The 20,541-nt window shown below is 43.4% G+C and overlaps 3 protein-coding genes across 7 annotated transcripts in view; 1 reads left to right on the forward strand and 2 right to left on the reverse strand.

The window, feature by feature from the left end:
• The window catches only part of INO80B (INO80 complex subunit B), a 327,102-nt gene that overhangs the window by 248,737 nt on the left and 57,824 nt on the right, over positions 1 to 20,541 (reverse strand). The window lies entirely within an intron of this gene.
• The window catches only part of BOLA3 (bolA family member 3), a 188,907-nt gene that overhangs the window by 104,264 nt on the left and 64,102 nt on the right, over positions 1 to 20,541 (forward strand). The window contains exon 1 of one of the 5 annotated variants that reach the window (XM_050754569.1): positions 15,176 to 15,179. The exons of the other annotated variants lie outside the window; for them this stretch is intronic. The gene's annotated coding sequence lies outside the window, so the exon portion shown is untranslated. Of the gene's footprint in view, positions 1 to 15,175; positions 15,180 to 20,541 lie in introns of those variants that run through there. 5 annotated transcript variants of the gene reach the window in all.
• MTHFD2 (methylenetetrahydrofolate dehydrogenase (NADP+ dependent) 2, methenyltetrahydrofolate cyclohydrolase) lies at positions 283 to 16,759 on the reverse strand. The gene is made up of 8 exons (XM_050754496.1): positions 16,585 to 16,759; positions 10,104 to 10,288; positions 7,868 to 7,990; positions 6,937 to 7,089; positions 5,900 to 6,007; positions 4,685 to 4,777; positions 4,131 to 4,256; positions 283 to 1,498 (listed from the first exon to the last, which is right to left on the reverse strand). Exons 1-8 carry the CDS (start codon positions 16,683 to 16,685, stop codon positions 1,335 to 1,337), a joined length of 1,053 nt encoding a protein of 350 aa, XP_050610453.1. The 5' UTR covers positions 16,686 to 16,759; the 3' UTR covers positions 283 to 1,334.

A 20,541-nucleotide genomic window follows, 5' to 3' on the forward strand; every position in this document is an offset into this window, starting at 1 on the left:
CTTTAAACCTCTGTTTGGGCGTGGGTGGCCCAGGCCTGTAATCCCAGCCCTCTGGGAGGCTGAGGCAAGAGGATTGATTGCTTGAGGCCAGGAGTTCAATATCAGCCCAGGCAACATAGCAAGACCCCATCTCTACAAAAAAAAAAAAAAGAAAAAAAAGAAAAAAAAATTATCTATTTAAGGCTATAGGATTAAGTGTTACTGAATATAGGAATATCTACATTGATTAAATGAGAAAAAAACTCTGGTTCAGTCGCAACTAAGAGTCATAGGAAGACAGAATTTCAGAAATTCATACCACACCAGACAGATGTGTTTTATTAAAAAAGAAAAAAAAAAACCTTTAATCAGAAAATCTAATTAAATTCAATATTAACTCAAACTCTTAAAAAATTTATGGAAAAGTCAACAGGGTACATACATCACAGAAAAACAGGCAGTTGCTGACAGTTCTTTGGTGGAAAAGTAAGTTGCATACTTACCCAAGCTGCCCAAATGATTATCAAGCTAAGTTTGTTTTTCAAAAATAGGTTTTAAGATACACCAAAGAAACTATACAATACAAAAATTTAACAATGAAGTTAAAGTATATAGCAAAAGCCAAATATGACAACACACATGAATAATGTATAAAAGAAGCCTTTCAATCCTAGAAAACTAAAATGGGGAGAACTTACTGAAGGGTAACATACATAAAATGAGTACTAATAGCAAGGAATAATCCTAAACATTTTCCCAATGACTAAACCTCAAAAAGACAGCTTAGGAAAACGATTAACATGTAGTTTTTCTTTTTTCCTAGCCAATTCAGTTCTACTTAGATAAATCTGGTTACCAATCAATACACATATAAATTAATTTTTTTTCTGCTCAATTACTACCATTTTTTCTTTTTCACCTTTTCCCTAATTTTCTCTAGCAATACTTTTCCTTTGGTTTGATCAGTTGAACTCAAAAGGTTTGGTACCTAAAATGAGTATTCAACTGTTATTAGAATAGCACTTGGGAAATGCAATCCTAGAAAAGGCAAATGTGTAACCGAGTTTGACAAAGGGAAGCGTCCATTCTCCATATGGTAATGTCTCCCACATTAATCACTAGGTTAATGGCTGCTCCTGGCTAGATCACAGGACCCTGCATGATACTGGAATGCTCCCTGGTGAGGTACTGCAGAGGTACGTGCAGAAACACCCACCCATTTAAGCTTTCAATAAATACAAGGCATCATTTTAAACCATTTCAGTAGAATAAATAAAAAATATTGCATTTCTATTGGCCTGCTTTTCTTCTTGAGCTGGCCTGGAGTGCTGTTTGTGACATAGAAGACACAATAGTTAATTAGTGGCTACTCCAAGCTCTTTAGACTTCAGCACTTCTCGCTCTTCAAGCCTCAGCACCTTTTTTGCAGCAATAATGGTATTCTTCATTAGCATTGCCACTGTCATGGGGCCAACACCTCCAGGAACTGGAGTGATATACCCGGCTTTTTGTCTGACTCCTACATAGAAACAAGACAGGCAGGCTGCTTTAGTTATGGCAAAGGACATGTGTGTACTTTAATATATTATGAAACAAGCATGCAAGGAAGGAAAAAGTAACATACATAAGCATAAAACTCAAAAATCACATCTACATCATTCAAGGTTTTGTGAATACACTAGTAAAATAACATGCACATACAGAATTGTTAAAGGAATATTTATACATCTAAGTAACCTATAAAGAAATCTATTAAACATCTAGTAGGTTAACTGCGTGGGAGTTGTAAGTATAATAATAATAAGCATTACCTCAATAGCTGCCTATAGCATTTTATTAAGTATAATTTGTCCAAAGCAGAAAGCACAGTAATTTTTTAAAAGTGAGAAGTAAAAAAAAAAAAAAAATTACCCTAATGTTAAAGTGAAAATCCTTACATACCTAGGCATGGGTTTGACTGCTTTAATAAAAACAGAAAGCTAGGAATAGGATTATCAGCATAGGCCGGGTACAGTGGTTCATGCCTGTAATCCCAGCACTTTGGGGGACTGAGGCAGAGTGTGAGGTGGGGGAGATTGTTTGAGGCCAGGAGTTTGAAACCAGCCTAGGCAACATGGTGAAACCCCATCTCTACAAAAAATACAAAAATTAGCCAAGCAAGGTGACATGTGCCTATAGTACCAGCTACTCAGGAGGCTGAGGCAGGAGAACTGCTTAAGCCCAGGAGGCAGAGGCTGCAGTGAGCTGAGATCATGCCACTGTACTCCAGCCTGGGCAAAAGAGAGGGACCCTGTCTCAAAAAAAAAAAAAGAAAAAAAAAAAAAAGGATTATCAGCATATATTCAGATAAACATTCTATCTTAAGAACTGAAAGGAGAGGCCAGGTGCAGTGGCTCACACCTGTAATCCTAGCACTTTGAGAGGCTGAGGCAGGCAGATCACTTAAGGCCAGGAGTTCAAGACCAACCTGGTCAACAGAGCCAAACTCATCTCTACTGAAAATACAAAAAAATAGCCGGCGTGGTGGCACATGCCTGTAATCCTAGCTGCTCGGGTGGCTAAGGCAGGAGAATCACTTGAACCTGGGAGGCAGAGGTTGCAGTGAGCAGAAATCACGCCACTGTACTACAGCCTGGGCCACAGAGTGAGACTGCCTCTTAAAAAAAAAAAAACTGAAAAGAGACATCTACTAGTATATTCTAGTATTTCAGGGGTATGGTTTTTTCCTGGACCATTTTAACTTTCTAGGCCTGTGATGTCTCAGTGTGAAAATGGGAACTCTCAACACTTTTTGGGAGACTCCATGGTTTATAAAAATCACTTCATCAAATTTTCAAACTTGTTAAAAGTCAAGAAATTGCTTGAATTATGAAGTAAGTTCTAAGGAAAAAAACAATTCCCTGAAGTTTATAACTGCTCTCCATCACTATGATGAAACAACTAAAATAATTCTAGAATGGCTGTAATTTTAAAAAGGTTTCTCTAATTCTTTTTTTTTTTTTTTTTTTTGAGACGGAGTCTCGCTCTGTCACCCAGGCTGGAGTGCAGTGGCCAGATCTCAGCTCACTGCAAGCTCCGCCTCCCGGGTTCACGCCATTCTCCTGCCTCAGCCTCCCGAGTAGCTGGGACTACAGGCGCCCGCACCTCGCCCGGCTAGTTTTTTGTATTTTTTAGTAGAGACGGGGTTTCACCGTGTTAGCCAGGATGGTCTCGATCTCCTGACCTCGTGATCCACCCGTCTCGGCCTCCCAAAGTGCTGGGATTACAGGCTTGAGCCACCGCGCCCGGCCGGTTTCTCTAATTCTTATGAAAAGCATACTAAGGCCAGGTGCAGTGGCTCACACCTGTAATCCCAGCACTTTGGAAGGCCAAGGTGGGAGGATCACTTGAGGAGTGATCAGACCAGCGTGGCCAACATGGCGAAACCCCGTCTCTACCAAAAATACAAAAAATTAGGTGGGCGTGGTGGCACATGCTTGTAATCCTGGCTACTGGGGAGGCTTGAAAGCACAAGAATTGCTTGAAGCTGTGAGGTGGAGGTTGCAGTGAGCCGAGATGGTGCCACTGCACTCCAGCCTGGGTGACAGAATGAGACTGTTTTTAAAAAAAGAAGAAAGAAAAAGAGAGACAGAAAGAAGAAAAAAGAAAGAAAGGAAAGAAAGGAAGGAAGGAAGAGACAGAGAGAGAGAGAAAGAAAGAAAGAGAAAGAAAGAAAGAAAGAAAGAAAGAAAAGAAAGAAAGAAAGAAAGAAAGAAAGAAAGAAAGAAAGAAAGAAAAAAAGGAAAAGGAAAGAAGGGAGGGAGGAGGAAAGAGAGAGAAAGAAGAGGAAGATAGATGGATGGAGGGAGGGAGGGAGGGAGGGATGGAGGGAGGGAGGGAGGGAGGGAAACGCATACGGACTAGGTGCAGTGACTCATACCTATAATCCCAACACTTTGGGAGTCCCAGCTACTCTGGAGGCTGAGGCAGAAGAATCGCCTGAACCTGGGAGGCAGAGGTTGCAGTGAGCCAAGATCACACCACTGCACTCCAGCCTGGGCAACAGAGTGAGACTCCCGTCTCAAAAAAAAAAAGTAAATAATCTATTCTAAATGTCCATGAAAGGTAGTACTTATTGATTTCATTTTTAAAAATAAAATTTTACCATTTACCTTCAAAATCCACATCTCCAACCAACTTGGGTTTGGCAGTTACAGGATCATGAACTCTATTTATTCCCACATCAATGACTGCTGCTCCTTCCTTGATCATATCTGCTGTGATCAGATTTGGAATACCTGGAAATGGAGAAAGGAAAAAAAGCTTAGTACTGAAAACAGTCTACCTGTCAGACTGTTGTCTAATTTCAATTTCAAGAGACCTAGAAGAACTAATTAACATGTTTTATTAAAACCTGTTAAAAATATTAACTAAGGAACCATTTACTTTTATTATTTATTTTAGTTCCTGACAGGAAACAAAAGGAACCGTTTGAACTTTATACAGTAAATATTAATATAAATATTTTGAAGCTTTAGGAATAACATTCACCCATCCAGACTATAATGGAATGCTAGAAACCAGTATTCCAATCACAACTCTATCCTCATCTTTGTAGGCAGCTCAAAGAATCATCATGAGGGGAAGGATGAATAGTAGCTAGGCAGGCGAATTCTAAGATGAGGGGTACAACCTCCCCTTCCCTCCATTCACCTTGTGTTCTTACCTGCAGCAGATATTACAATATCTGCAAGAATTGTATGTTTCTTCAACTGCTCTTTGGGAGTATATCGATGAGATATTGTAACAGTGGCATCACCTAGAAAGAAAACAATAGATGTCTTGATTTCTGACACAAAGCTGGGACTGGATTAGGTCTCAACTAGTCAAGTCACTGTAGAAACTCAACAATAGTGCGGTGGCTCACGCCTGTAATCCCAGCACTTTGGGAGGTCAAGGTGGGCAGATCATGAGGTCAGGAGTTCAAGGCCAACCTGGCCAACATAGTGAAACCCCATCTCTACTAAAAATACAAAAATTAGCTGGGTGTGGTGGTGCATGGCTGTAATCACAGCTTTCTTGGGAGGCTGAGGCACGAGACTCGCTTGAACCTGGGAGGTGGAGGTTGCAGTGAGCCAAGATTGTGCCACTGCACTCCAGCCTGGGCAACAGAGCAGGACTCCCTCTCCAAAAACAAACAAACAAAAAACTGACTTAATGGCTTGTGCCATATTTTCTGGACAGCTAATTGTCATTTACTTTTTTAAAATTAATACCTAATTTCATATAGCTTTAAACCATTGGTCCTAGCTCGACTGTTCTGAGTCATATAATTAAATTTATTCATCGTATTTTTAAAGCCTTTCAAGAATTTTACCTTTTCTAAGCAAAATATCACTAGAATTACTCAAGGTTGTTTTAAGTATGTTGAAGATTGTTGAAAGTATAGTTTTGCCATTATTTCTGATATAATCATGTAAGGTCATTATTACAATAATTATGTGATAACAGATTGACGAGGCTTTACCTTAGAACCAATTAACAGAACTTGACAGGACACATTACAGTCATATCAATTCAATCCTTTGCAACGGCTTAAGATTTTTTCCACTAAATGACACAGTATCTTTGAATAAGAACTGCTCCTTAGCTCCAGCTATCAAAGCTATAGCTGAAATTTTCTAATTGCCTATAATCATGCTTATACTCAAAACTTAAGTTTATTTCTGAAGCTAGTTACATGATACATGAATAATACAGAAACTCAGGTGACACTGGGTGCAGCTTCTCTACAAAGGTTACTCCCTGAATTATCTGTTAACAAAATTTCAACAAATACAAAGTATAACACAGTTAATACTTCCAAACATGCACAGGATGGCTTCTGAGAGTTCTTACATGGGGAAAAAAGGACAGTGTTCCCTGAAAGCAATTTCCTTACCTCCGGGACGTTCATGCGCCCCATCTGTGTGCAGTAACATTGCAATGGGCATTCCAACATTTTTTGACCTTCCAGCCACAACCACATTCTTCCCTAAGGTTGGAATACCTATAAAAATATATGTGTTTACATTAAAAGTAGTGCCAGTCCAAAGCAAAACAAAGTCAGATGGCCTAGAACATGAAGCCAATTTTGATAGTGAAGTCACTGAGCTTACTGCCTCATCAGTCAACTGGAGCTGTAACTTGCTACACATAAGGGCTAAAAGAAAACAGGAGAAAGCATACTATAGGCTACAAAATGTTACAGGAATGTGCACTGTCACCACTATTAAATCTTAAATTTCCTTCACTGAGGGCTGGGGTGGTGGCTCACACCTGTAATCCCAGCAGAAGGTTGGATTGCTTGAGGCCAGGGAGGCTAAGGTAGGAGAACTGCCTGAGGCCAGGAGTTTGAGACCAGCCTGGCAGCATGGTGAAACCTTTGACTCTTAAAGAAAAGATTAAAAAGAAAAAAAGAAAGTTTCCCTCACCGAGGCTTCCAGATTAAAAGCAAAAACTGTCATAGGCAACTGTTAAGGGCAGGCACGATGGATCATGCCTCTAATCCTAGTACTTTGGGAGGTGAGGGGGAAGATCACTTGAGGTTAGTTCGAGACCAGCTTGGCCAATGTGGTGAAACCTGTCTCTACTAGAAATAAAAAAATTAGCTGGGCATGGTGGCGTGTGCCTGTAGTCCCAGCTACTCAGGAGGCTGAGGCACAAGAATCACTTGAACCCAGGAGGCGGAGGCTGCAATGAGCCAAGATTGCGCCTCTGCACTCCAGCCTGGGTCACAGAGCAAGACCCTGTCTCAAAACAAACAAACAAAAAAAAAAAACCAAAAAAAAAAACTGTTAAGAGAGGTAAACTTTGGGGAGTATGACTAGAGGATATGGGGTGGGGTTTCCACTCTTTGGGACTGTATTATGAGTTTTTACCATTTGCAGGTACTACTTTTATAATATTAACAGACATACAATTCTGGGATATACCTACCAGTTCGCTTAATTATTTCCCAAACACCCCATGGGGTAGCCGGTAACATGGAATACTGGTCCAAACACATTCGCCCTACATTAATTACATGAAAGCCATCAACATCCTTGTCTGGAGAAACAGCATTGCAGATCCTTCTCTCATCAATATGCTCTGAAAAAGAAATCGGCAGTTGCCTTAAATCACCACCTCACAGTCAGCACTGCCTGACTCCAGCTTATCTGCTTCCTCAAGGAAATCCATTCTTCTACAGCTTGCCTCCGAGATGTACTTCATCTGCATGGAAGGAACTCGCATAAGCAAAGCCAAACACCAATAGCAAAGCCAGTATCATCTCTCAGTTGCTTCCCTCCACTGTCCTTTATATCAAGACCCCAATACTAAATCAAGGGGTAATGGGTATTCTGAGTTGGTCTGTCCCATTCTAATAAAATATTCACTCTTTTGCGTTTACTTTGCCTTTAAGCCAAATCCACATGAAGAGCCAGGTGTATAAAATAACAAGGCCTTTTTACTCCTCAGAAATCATTTTAGGTAGGGCATGGTAGTTCATGCCTGTAATTCCAGCACTTGGGAAGCACGGAGTCCAAGACCAGCCCAGGCAACACAGAAAGACTTCCATTTCTAGGAAAAATATAAAAAGTAGCTGGGCATGGTGGCACACACCTATAGTCCTAGCTATGTGGGAGGCTGAGGCAGGAGGATCCCTTGAACCCAGGAGCTTGAGCATGCAATAAGCTATGATTGTACCATTGCACTCCAGCCTGGGTGACAGAGTGAGACAAGGAAAGGAGAGGGAGAGGGAGGGGGAGGGAGAGGCAGAGAGGGAGGGAGAGGCAGAGAGGGAGGGAGAGGAAGAGAGGGAGGGAGAGGGGGAGGGGGAGGAGCAGAAGCAGCAGCAATCATTTAAATGGTAGAGTCCAAAACTCACCTGGAAGAGGCAGCTGAACAAGGAGGCCATCTACATTATCATCATTATTCAGTTTATTGATTAAATTCAACAATTCTTCCTCTGAAATTGAAGCTGGTTTCACAATTGTCTCACTGTTTATTCCTATTATAGGAAATTTTGAGGTTAAAAAAATTTTTGAGGCATTTAATGAGCACTGCTATGTTGCCTACCATACTTGGCTACCATACAGGTTTTGTATCATCACACCCATCCCTAGAAGCTGAAGTAGCTCAAGGAACCTAAAAAAGTAACTTCACAAATATATACACTAGAGAATACTAGCTTAACACATCCTGTATACCTCATTCTATGCAATCCTCATTAACCTTATTTTACAGACAGACTGAGGCTCAGAGAGATTTAAAAATAAGCGAGCTAGGCCAGGCGCGTGGCTCATGCCTGTAATCCCAGCACTTTGGGAGGCCAAGACCGGCAGATCATGGGGTCAGGAGATGGAGACCATCCTGGCTAACACGGTGAAAACCCGTCTCTACTAAAAATACAAAACATTCGCCGGGCATGGTGGTGGGTGCCTGTAGTCCCAGCTACTCAGTAGGCTGAGGCAGGAGAATCGCTTGAACCTGGGAGGTGGGAGTTGCAGTGAGCTGAGATCTCACCACTGCATTCCAGCCGGCTCAACAGAGCAAGCAAGACTCATGTCTAAATAAATAACTAAATAAGTGAGCTGGCCGGGCGCGGTGGCTCAAGCCTGTAATCCCAGCACTTTGGGAGGCCGAGACGGGCGGATCACGAGGTCAGGAGATCGAGACCATCCTGGCTAACACGGTGAAACCCCGTCTCTACTAAAAAATACAAAAAACTAGCCGGGCGAGGTGGCGGGCAACTGTAGTCCCAGCTACTCGAGAGGCTGAGGCAGGAGAATGGCATAAACCCAGGAGGCGGAGCTTGCAGTGAGCTGAGATCCGGCCACTGCACTCCAGCCTGGGCCACAAAGCGAGACTCCGTCTCAAAAAAAAAATAAAAAAAAATTAAAAAAAAAATAATAATAAGCGAGCTAATAATACAGCCAGTCTTTCTGGTTTCAAAATCCATGCTCTTTTTTTCTGCACCACACTACCTCCCAATGTCTTAAAATGCCATGGCTTGGCCAGGCACAGTGGCTCACGCCTGTAATCCCAGCACTTTGGGAGGCCGAGGCGGGCGGATCACCTGAGGTCGGGGAGTTTGACACCAGCCTGACCAACAGGGAAAAACCCCATCTCAACTGAAAATACAAAATTGGCCAGGCATGGTGGCGCACGCCTGTAATCCCGGCTACTCAGGAGGCTGAGGCAGGAGGCGGAGGTTGTGGAGAGCCGAGACTGCGCCATTGTCCTCCGGCCTGGGCAACGAGAGAGAAACACCATCTCAAAAAAAAAAAAAAAGCCATGGCTTGCCATTTTCTAGAAGTTTCTAAAGGCTTTCCATTAAAAGAGCAGGAGGCCTCAATCCTCAATGGTAAAGAATAGAGGAAACCACGGGCTCACAGGCCAGTAACCCCTCCCAGCCATGCCAGTGGTTTCACAGCCCTTCAGAAGGAAAGGCCACCTGCTGCTCATGCTCAGACCACGGGCCCACAGATGGGCAGGCAGAGGCATATCTGAGTCTGCCCACCCACTCTTGTCCACAGACACATAGTAATCTGTGGTACCATGAGGCCTAGAACACAAACCCCATCATCCAGACCCGAACTGCTTCTAAACTGCACGTTTGGCTTTAGAACCAATCGGTGAAGAACTTGAAAGCTCTTTCCCAGAAGTCAAGAGTCATTTGCTTCAAATCTATGACTGTGTTCCTGACCTCATCACTGAGATCTCCTAATACTGTATTGTTCAATCATGCCCCCTAAGCCTCTAAGGCTTTAAACTGCAAACACTTGAACACCTCTGCTGGAGACCCATTATTGCTCAAGGAAAGCAAATGTAAAATGTATTCGGGGTCACATATCAAATGGAAAGACTAAGAACAGAACATGCCTTATATTCTTTCCAGAAGCCACAGAGAATACCAACCAGTAAGTATCTCCTGTCCTAGTCTATAAACCCCGAAAGATACAGTCTGATTTCCTATGACAAAGTTTTGGGATACAGTTCAATCACATTAGCCTCCTCTGCCTGGGTTTCCTAATCAGAAAAAAGAAATCATAAATTACAATGGACTTTGCCTCATATAAACCTCAACTGAACAGCATTCGAGGTCTCAAAAGGACACATACCCACATCTGCAGCTGCCCTGGTTTTGTTGAGGACGTAGGAGTGACTTGCAGGATTCTCGCCAACCAGGATCACGCTCAGGTGTGGCCGCTTGTTGCCTGAGGCCACCCACTCTTCTACCTCCTGCCGCACTTCCTGCTTGATCTCCTGGGCCAGTTTCCTTCCAGAAATGACAACAGCTTCATTTCTGCAGAAGGCAACAGAGTCACAAAACCAAATAACTTGAATTTTTATAAAAACGAAAATTCTGCCAGGTGTAGTGGCTTATGCCCGTAATCCCAGCACTTCAGGAGGCCAGGGCGGGAAGATGGCTTGAGCCCAGGAGTTTGAGACCAGGCTGGGCAACAAGGCAAAACCCCTGTCTCTGCTAAAGAAATAAATATATCCAGCTACATATGGAGGGGGATAAAGTTGATGAAGCTCAGAGTTTAAGTGACTGACAGCTAGTGCTTGGTCAAGCTGAGTCTCACATCAGTTTGGGCTCTTAACTGCTACACCACCCTGAGCCCTGATCATTACTAAGTTTTTTACAGTTTTAATTTGCAGTTGTGTGACCCCTCACCATGAGGTTAAATAGTTCTTCTTATCTGCTTATATGCCATTTGTAGTTCGTGTTTTGCCCCTGTTGTTAGCAGCCAGGCATGTATTTCAAATCATTTCCCAGTCAATTGACTTCATTTTTATGGTGCTTTTAAATAGATAAATTATATTCTGTAGTTGAATAAACAAACAATATCAGGCCAGGCGTGGTGGCTCATATTTGTAATCCCAGCATTTTGGGAGGCTGAGGAGGGCAGATCACGAGGTAAGGAGTTTGAGACCAGCCTGGCCAACACAGTGAAACCTCGTCTCTACTAAAAATACAAAAATTAGTTGGGCGTGGTGGTGGACGCCTGTAATCCCAGCTACTCAGGGGGCTGAGGCAGGAGAATCGCATGAACCCAGGAGGCAGAGGTTACAGTGAGCTGATATCGCCCCACTGCACTCTAGCCTGGGCAACACAGGAAGACTCCATCTCAAAATAAAATAAAATAAAATATAAAAATAAAATAAAATAAAATGAGCATCTCTTCTGTAAGTAAAATGATCCCATTTGAAAAAGCCTTTCCCTTTAGATCTCTGTCCTTGCTGTCATGAAGACTGCTCTAACCTCAAGACCAACGAAGCAATCTCCTCTTTATTCTAAAACCTAACATCAAGGTACTGAATAACCTATAGGGTCAGATAAAATTAATTCTCAAGATAACTGCTAATTTATTTATTTATTTATTTTGAGACAAGAGTCTTGCTCTGTTGCCCAGGCTGGAGTGCAGTGGCATGATCTCAGCTCACTGCAGCCTCCCAGGTTTATGCAATTCTCCAGCTTCTGCCTCCTGAGTAGCTGAGAATACAGGCACCCACCACTGCACCCAGGCAGTAACTGCTAATTTAAATGGGATTTTAAAGCATTCACAATCTTTAGGCCTTCAATAAGTGCTTTTTATTGCATTATGATTAAATACCAACTTCAAACCAAATCTCAACATCTTAGATATAATGCAATAATCTTATATCTAAACTTAATCTTAATCTGTATTGCATCTTGTGAAGTATTCAGTTATTATAATCTGGCTGGGCACGGTGGCTCATGCCTGTAATCCCAGCATTTTGGGAAGCCAAGGCGGGCATATCACTTGAGGTCAGGAGTTCAAGACCAGCCTGGCCAACATGGCGAAACCCCACTTCTACTAAATATACAAAAATTTGCCAGGCATGGTGGCAGAAGCCTGTAATTGTAATCTCAGTTACTCGGGAGCTGAGGTAGGAGAGTATCTTGAACCCAGGAAGCATAGGTTGCAGTGAGCCGAGATCCCACCACTGCACTCCAACCTGTGTGACAGAGCAAGACTCCATCTCAAAAAAAGAAAAAAGCTATCATAATCTTAAGCAAATCAAATACTTCTACCCAGATTTTACATAATGATACTAGCATGGCACAACATATAATAGCATTTAATTATACCCATGGTATATGAAAAAATTGAAAACATATTAATATTCACAATTCCATTTCAGAATTAGAGTCGAAGGGGACTTCATTAAAAGGGTTTTGCAGGCTGGGCGCAGTGGCTCACATCTGTAATCCCAACACTTTGGGAGGCCAAGGCGGGCAGATCATGAGGTCAGGAGATTGAGACCATCCTGGCTCCCATGGTGAAACCCTCTCTACTAAAAACACAAAAAATTAGCCAGGCATGGTGGCATACACCTGTAGTCCCAGCTACTTGGGAGGCTGAGGCAGGAGAATCGATTGAACCCGGGAGACAGAGATTGCATTGAGCAGAGATTGCCGTGAGCAGAGATCGTGCCACTGCACTCCAGGCTGGGCAACAGATAGAGACTCTGTCTCAAAAAAAAAAAAAAAAGAAAGAAAAAGACAGTGGGGGGTTTGCTGATACAAATATACCTGGCAACATTCCTGATTTATATTAGTACCTGGAATGCCCACCGCAGGCCAAAAATACATTCCTAATCCTGGAACACTACAGAGTGAAAGACTACTTTAAAAGGGCTTAGAACAGTCATTTATATTGAATGAAATAACAAACATATATAATGTGCCAGGCATATATGTTCAATAAAACTAATTTCTTACTCTTTTCTCTTCGTTTTGTATATATGTATATATACGCACACATACACACATATCCTTAAAATATACTTACACATACTCATAAGGAGATATATATAAGTATGTATACTATATATATATATAAATACTCAGTGAGAATGACTTAGCTTGCACCTCATAAAAATTTCTTCTGAAAGCAGTAAACTTAGAGAAAATGGTATGAGCACATTCAGATAAAATCATATACTAAAGTTAAGGACACAGGGTTCTGGGAAAAGCCAGTGTTCCAAGTCCCCAACTTTGCTTCCAAAAGCAGGTTCTTGATGTTATGCCAATTTGCTTAAAAAAAAAAAAAAAAGGCCGGGCGCGGTGGCTCAAGCCTGTAATCCCAGCACTTTGGGAGGCCGAGACGGGCGGATCACGAGGCCAGGAGATCGAGACCATCCTGGCTAACACGGTGAAACCCCGTCTCTACTAAAAAATACAAAAAAACTAGCCGGGCGCGGTGGCAGGCGCCTGTAGTCCCAACTACTCGGGAGGCTGAGGCAGGAGAATGGCGTGAACCCGGGAGGCGGAGCTTGCAGTGAGCTGAGATCCGGCCACTGCACTCCAGCCTGGGCGGCAGAGCGAGACTCCGTCTCAAAAAAAAAAAAAAAAAAAAAAAAAAAAAAAGAAAAGAAAAAGAAAGAATGAAAAACAGTCAAAGAGTAACAAGAATCAAAAACAAAGTCACTTGCAATGAGTATCTTTCATAGTAAAACTGTCAGCCCTCCTCTGCTTCCCACAACCCTGCAAAATGTGAAATACAGCCTTGGGAGTGAGTCATTAACTAATTTAGCATCATCTCTTTTGCCAAGGGGCAGATTAACTGCTACCCCAAAATAAACAGGGAAATGGAAAGTCAGCTAAGTCCCACGGGGAATCCAAAATTGTAACTATATTAGCTAGCAGTTATCCCAGAATTAAATGCGTTCACAGATGTGTTTAGAAAAAATTCCCAGGGCTGGTCATGGTGGCACAAGACTTGTAATCCCAGCATTTTGGGAGGCCAAGTTCAAGCCTAGCATGGGCAACATGGCGAGACCCCATCTCTACTAAAAGTTAAAAAAAAAAAAAAATTAGCCAGGCATGGTGGTATGCTCCTGGGGTCCCAGTTACTCAGGAAGCTGAGGTGGGAGGATCACTTGAGCCCAGGAGGTCAAGGCTGCAGTAAGCCATGATTGCACCACTGCACTCCAACCTCACCAAGAGAGAGATTCCCCTGCCAAAAAAAAAAAAAAACATAAAAAAGAAAAATTCCCATTAAAATACGTAATCAACAGAATAGGAAGAAGTCAAGAGGACTGTTCAAATAAAATCCAAAACTGTGGCTCACGCCTGTAATCCCAACATTTCGGGAGGCCAAGGCGGGTGGATCACTTGCGGTCAGGAGGTCGAGACCAGCCTGGCCATCATGGTGAAACCCCGTCTCTACTAAAAATACAAAAATTAGCAGGGCATGGTAGTGTGCGCCTATAGTCCCAGCTGTTTGGGAGGCTGAGATAGGAGAACAGCTTGAACCCAGGAAGGAGGCAAGAGGTTGCAGTGAGCGAAGATTGCACCATTGCACTCCAGCCTGGGCAACAAAGTGAGACTCCGTCTCAAAAAATAAAATAAAATTCAAAACTAAAATCCAAGTGAGTAGCATCTTCACTTTCCTTTTAATTCAACAGCTTACAGTACTGTAATTTTCCATGATAAATTAGTATCAGGGCATTTTACAATTCATAATCAAGTGATTTAGGGAAGAGTTGTTATCAATTATTAATGGGAAAAGTAATGAGTGAAGGAAGACACAAGGGAAAATGGAACAAACATCTATTAAACACTAGGTGTTTTGCTTAGACTTTAACATATATTACTCTGTCACCTTGGGACTATTATAACACTGTTATACAGAAGATGAAACTGAGGATAGTAGAAACAAGATTCAAAGGCAAATTCTGCCTCTAAAGTCCATTGACTTCATAACCCCAGTCTCCTAGGCTACAATTTCTCCAACCATAGGTTTATGTTCCTGAAACTCTCATACCAACCAACAAAAAAAAAAAAAAAAAGGAATGCAGACTCATATTTTCAAAAAGATACATTTTAAAAATAAGCAGTATTTAAAAATAAGCAGTATTTTTAAAAATAAGCAGTAGTAAGAAGGCAATATGTGGGAACTGTAAATAGCAAATGTGCAGTACAGATAATATGGATTGCTTTCAGAGATGTGGATGAAGCTTACTGTTCTTTCTGAAAGGTAGCGAAAAGAGCATTTGTTATTGGAGAGTGTTGGCAAACTGGCCCAGTTCTTTAGTGAGTGAGAGCATCTTTATAAATCTCTTTTGGACCATGGAAGCCTAGGAAAGGTCTGGTCCACAGTCACATGAGGCCAGCACTCAGGAAGAGAGGGGAGAGAACACACAGTAACGAAAGATGGGGGAGGTCAGAGTCAGACCAGGGAAAACCCTGAAAGTCCCCTCCTACGTCTTCCTTCAAGAACTCATTGCTCCAACAAGCAGCGCCTTTGAAATATTTCTAACAGCATTTCTGCACTGACTGGAAATTACACACGTGTTCCGCCTCTTGTCAGGAACATGAGCTCCATTAAAAACAGTTTTTATCTCTGAATTCGCAAAGCTTGGCATAAAAAAATGTCTGGCACACAGTGAACGTTAGATGAAAAAAAGAAGGGGCTGATGTCATAAGGTGCAGGGCTCTAACAATGCCAACAATGCCAGCGCTCTAATGACCGACCAAATCACCTTCCCAAGGAAATCCAAAAATGCAAATAGAGCTTTTCCTTTCCTCCTCCCGGGTATATTTTTCCCAATTTGTTACTGTGGTAAAATTCACATAACCTAAATCTTACCACCTTTTTTTTTTTTTTTGAGACAAGGTCTCGCTTTGTCGCCCAGATTGGAGTGCAGTGGCGTAATCATGGCTCACTGCGGCCTCGAACTCCCGGGCTCAAGCGATTCTCGTGCCTCAGCCTCGGCGCGTGTCACCATGCCCGGCCCATCTTAACCATTTTTAAGTGCAGTTCTGTGGTATTAAATACGTTCGTATGTTGTGCAACCATCAGCACCATCCATCTCCAGAACTCTTCATCTTGTAAAACTGAAATTCTGCAAGTACCGCTGAAACGTGGGTACTTGTCACCCTCCATTCCCCCTTTCCCTAAGGCCCTGGGTGCCTCCTGGGTGTTTGTCACCTCTCTGTACGCAGCCTGGTACTGACCGGCTCGGGTGGGCTGCAGACAAATCCAGGGTGTCCAGAGTCCGTTCACGCTCCGGGCGGAGCGGCGGCAGCGCGGGCCACTCCCACTGCCGGAGGGAGGAGGGCGGCGCGGGGACCCCGAGCAAGTCGGCTCCGCGATTTCATCAGCTGCAGCAGCGCCCTCCGCCGCTAGGGTCCCTGCAAGGGACAGCTCGCCGAGGGCTGCTCTTTTGGAACCCTCGCCTGCTCTCCCCCGGACGACTCTCAGCCAGGCGCGGCCGGCAGCTGTCGAAAGGCCCCGCGTAAACCGGCGCCTTCGCTCCGCACGCCACCCCCGTCACTCCCGCCGACTGTTCACGGGCCCCGGCGACGCCCCGAGTCGCGGAAGAGCGGCTCCCTCCGAAAGGCAGGCTTCGGGTCCCAGCCCTGCGCGCCGAGCAAGCGCCCCAGTCGAGGGCTGCGGCGGCACTCGGTGCCACGTCGCCTCGCCACACCCCTCGGCGGCCACCACTGCCGGGGCAGAGATGTTCGGGAAGGACTTCCCTCGGTGTCCCTCGGGGGCCCGGCGTGCCCCTCGCCCTCCGTTCCCCTCAGCTTTCCGCGCTGACCGAGCTCCCTGACCCTCTTACCGAACTGCCGCGAGGTGGAAGGGGCGAGGGCGAAGGGAGCAGCTGTGCGCGGGCTGCAGTAGCCGGGCAGCCAACGCGGACATGAAGGAAGTTGCAGCCATAGCCCGCGCCGGTGACCGCGCCGGGAAGGAAACGCGCGCGCGGGCCACGCGGTTATACTGCGGCCTCGTAGCAGGCCCCGCCTCCCTCCGCCACCCATTGGTCCCCGCCACACGCCACTGGCTGTCTGTTGAGCCAGCTGGAGCCGAAGGGGCCAACCGATTTTCTTTATTAAACGTAAGCGAAGTCCGAAAGAGCCCTGTTTTTGATTGGAGCAAGAAGAGCTTGGAGCGAGGTCCTGTAAGGCTCTGAAGCCTCGGCAACATGCTGTGAATGGCTGAGGAAGTGAAGCTCCTGCCTGTCGCCGCTAGTGTCACGGAAGCCCGGACAACACAAGAGAAAAGTTCATTCATTCATTCGTTGAACAATTATATGAGCGCCTACTGTGTGCCAAGCGCTGTAAAGGGTGGATGAAAAGACAACCTGATAGAATACCAATGAATAAAAGTAACAGGAAGTATGGAGTTAGAAAATCACCATTTAGCAAAATCATAGTAAAAACTGATTCAGAAGCAGCAATAGATGTCAAAACAACTGGGTGAAAGTTGGATAAGGAGCAATATATTTACATATAGGGTTGCCAGATCTAGCAAATAAAAACACAGGATGCCCAATCAAATTAGAATTTTAGATAAACACTTTGGGGGGTCATATTTATACTTTATTTATGGCTTATCTGGAATTCAGATTCAACTGGGCTTCCTGTATTCTTTCCCGCAAACTTTTTGCATCGTCTCAAAGTATCTCTCCCACAAAGAAACTTAAGGAGGGCAGGGCGCGGTGGCTCACGCCTGTAATCCCCAGCACTTTGGGAGGCCAAGGCGCACGGATCACCTGAGGTCAGGAGTTCGAGACCAGCCTGGACAGCGTGTTGAAACCCCGTCTCTACTAAAAACACAAAAAAATTAGCTGAGCGTTGTGGCGGACGCTGTAATCCCAGCTACTGGGAGACTGAGGCACGAGAATCGCTTGAATCCGGGAGGCAGAGGTTGCAGTGAGCCGAGATTGCGCCACTGCACTTCAGCCCGGGCGACAGAGACTCTGTCTCAAAAAAAAAAAAAAAAAAAAAGAATAGGAGAAACCAATCCTGTCAACACCTTGACCTTTTCTTCTAGCCTCCAGGAAGGAAAGGAACATGGTAAATTTACAGTGAAGAAACCTGACAGTTACTGCCTCAACCACGTGATAAAAGTTAGCACTACCCAGTAATGGAACACAGGTATGTGCCTTCTGATAGGATCCATTGAGGAGACACATCACTTCGTAGCTCTTAACAAGCCTGTAAATTTAATAAAGTGATTTTCCTAAACCAATGAGTCTCCTAAAAACAGTTACAGATTCCTCATTTCACATTGAGGAGAAAGATCACAGACCCAGAATGTTAAAACTGTCCAGGAAAAAAAAAAAAAAAAAAAACAGTTCTAAAGCTTTGGAACACACTAGGAGATCTTAATCTATTCACAAGGAAATATCAGACAAGCCCAAAGTGAGAGATATTCTACAAGATAAATTGCTTGTACTCTTGACAGCTCCAAGGCCATGAAAGACAAAGAATGAGAAACTGTTCTCCATTAAAGGAACCTAGACGTGATAGCTAAATGCTGTTTGATTCTGGACTGGATTCTGGACCCAAAACTTTTTGTCTTTCTTTTTTTCTTTCTTTCTTCTTTTTTTTTCTCTTTTGCTATAGATGACATCATAGGACAATTGGCAAAATATGAATAAAGTCTGCAACTAGCTAATAGCATTGTATCAGTGTTAACTAATCGCATGAGGTAATGTAAGAGAATATATTGCACTTGCTTCTAGAACTAAATGACCATGTCTGCAACTTACTTTTGAATAGTTCAGAAAAAAAATAATGTTTTGTATATATGAGTTGGCTAGGGCTGCCATAACAAAATAACACAGACTGAGTCGTTTAAACAACAGAAATGGGCTGAGTGCATTGGCTCACACCTGTAATCCCAGCACTTTGGAAGGCTGAGGCAGGCGGATCACCTGAGATTAGGATTCCGAGACCAGCCTGGCCAACATGGTGAAACCCTGTCTCTACTAAAAATACAAAAATTAGCCAGGCTTGATGGTACATGCCTGTAATCACAGCATCTTGAGAGACTGAGGCAGGAGAATTACTAGAATCCAGGAGGCGGACGTAGCAGTGAGCCGAGATCGCACCACTTCACTTTAACCTGGGCAACAGTGAGACTTGATCTAAAAAAAAAAAAAAAAAGAAATGTATTTTCTAACAGTTCTGGAGGCTAGAAGCAAAGGTCAAGGTGTGGGCAGGATTAGTTTCTCTTGAGGCTTGCAGTCTTTGTCTTGCAGAGGGCTGCATGCTTGCTGTGTTACGGCCTTTTCTGTGTGCACATGCAACCCTGACATCTCTCTCTGAATATCTTTTATTATTTTACTTTTTGTTGTTGTTTTGAGATATAGTCTCACTCTCGTTTCCCAGGCTGGAGTGCAATGGTGCGCCTTCAGCTCACTGCAGCCTCAACCTCCTGTACTCAGGTGATCCTCCCACCTCAGCCTCCCCAGTAGCTGGTACTGTAGTCACGCGCCACCACATCAGCCTACTTTTTTGTATTTTTAGTAGAGACCGGGCTTCGCCATGTTGCCCAGGTTGGCCTTGAACTCTTGGACTCAAGGAATTCACCCATCTTGGCCTCCCAAAGTGCTGGGATTATAGGCATCAGCCACCATGCCTGGCCTCCCTGAATGTCTTAATCTCCTCTTATAAAGAAACCAGTAAGATTAATTTAGAGCCCACCCTAACAGCCCCATTTTAACCTAGTCATTGTTTTAAAGGCCGTATTTCCAAATACAGTCACATTCCAAGGTCAGAGTGTCAACGCTGAATTTTGGAGAACATACAATTCAGTCCATAACAATGTATATACATAAAATAAAATAAAATAAATAAAACAAGTGGCAAATGTAAAATATTAACAACTGGAGAAGAGTATGCAAGTATTCTTTGAACTTTTCCTGTAACCTTTCTGTATGTCTGAAATAATGTCAACATATTTTTAAAGACCAGTAATTTCTTTCTTTCTCTCTCTCTTTCTTTCTCTCTCTTTCTTTCTCTCTCTTTCTTTCTTTCTCTCTCTCTTTCTTTTCTCTTTCTTTCTTTCTTTCTTTCTTTCTTTCTTTCTTTCTTTCTTTCTTTCTTTCTTTCTTTCTTTCTTTCTTTCTTTCTTTTTTTTTTTCTTTCTTTCTTTCTTTCTTTCTTTCTTTCTTTCTTTCTTTCTTTCTTTCTTTCTTTCTTTCTTTCTTTCTTTCTCTTTCTTTCTTTTTCTTTCCTTCTTTCTTTCTTTTTTTTTTTTTTTTTTCTGAGATGGAGTCTCGCTGTGTCACCCAGGCCTGGAATGCAATGGCGCGATCTTGGCTCACTGCAACCTCAGCCTTCTGGGTTCAAGTGATTCTCGTGCCTCAGCCTACCAAGTAGCTGGGATTACAGGCGTGTACCACTATACCTGGCTAATTTTTGTGTTTTTAGTAAAGATGGGGTTTCCCCATGTTGGTCAGGCTAAAAAGATCAGTAATATTTATGTCCTTATGGGGCACAGAGTGAGGCAGGCATACAATGAATAAGAGACTAAGAAAAAGAATGTGATACTGAGAGCCCATGAAACAATGGATATGGAAAGTTTAGAGGTCAGAGAATGGCCTACAGGTCATATGACTGGTGATAAGACTGGGTGTGATAATTTGCAGATCCTGTCCCCAGCACACTGTGGGGAGGAGGCACCTTAGAGTTACTTGAACCTAGCAACAGTGATTGAAGAGGGAAAGGAAATACACATGCCCATCTTTTAAGGAACCTAACCCTCCATCCCTCTGCAAAATTTTGGA

The sequence above is a fragment of the Macaca thibetana genome, chromosome 13, assembly GCF_024542745.1.
Source record: "Macaca thibetana thibetana isolate TM-01 chromosome 13, ASM2454274v1, whole genome shotgun sequence".
Taxonomy (NCBI): domain Eukaryota; kingdom Metazoa; phylum Chordata; class Mammalia; order Primates; family Cercopithecidae; genus Macaca; species Macaca thibetana.

Excerpts from the sequence above, each read along its gene's own strand:
- MTHFD2 (XM_050754496.1), bottom strand. The coding sequence starts at position 16,685 with ATGGCTGCAACTTCCTTCATGTCCGCGTTGGCTGCCCGGCTACTGCAG. Across the intron at positions 4,778-5,899 it reads GGCGCATGAACGTCCCGGAG|GTGATGCCACTGTTACAATA; the intron begins GTAAGGAAATTG and ends TTTTCTTTCTAG. Across the intron at positions 4,257-4,684 it reads TATTGTAATATCTGCTGCAG|GTATTCCAAATCTGATCACA; the intron begins GTAAGAACACAA and ends CTCCATTTCCAG.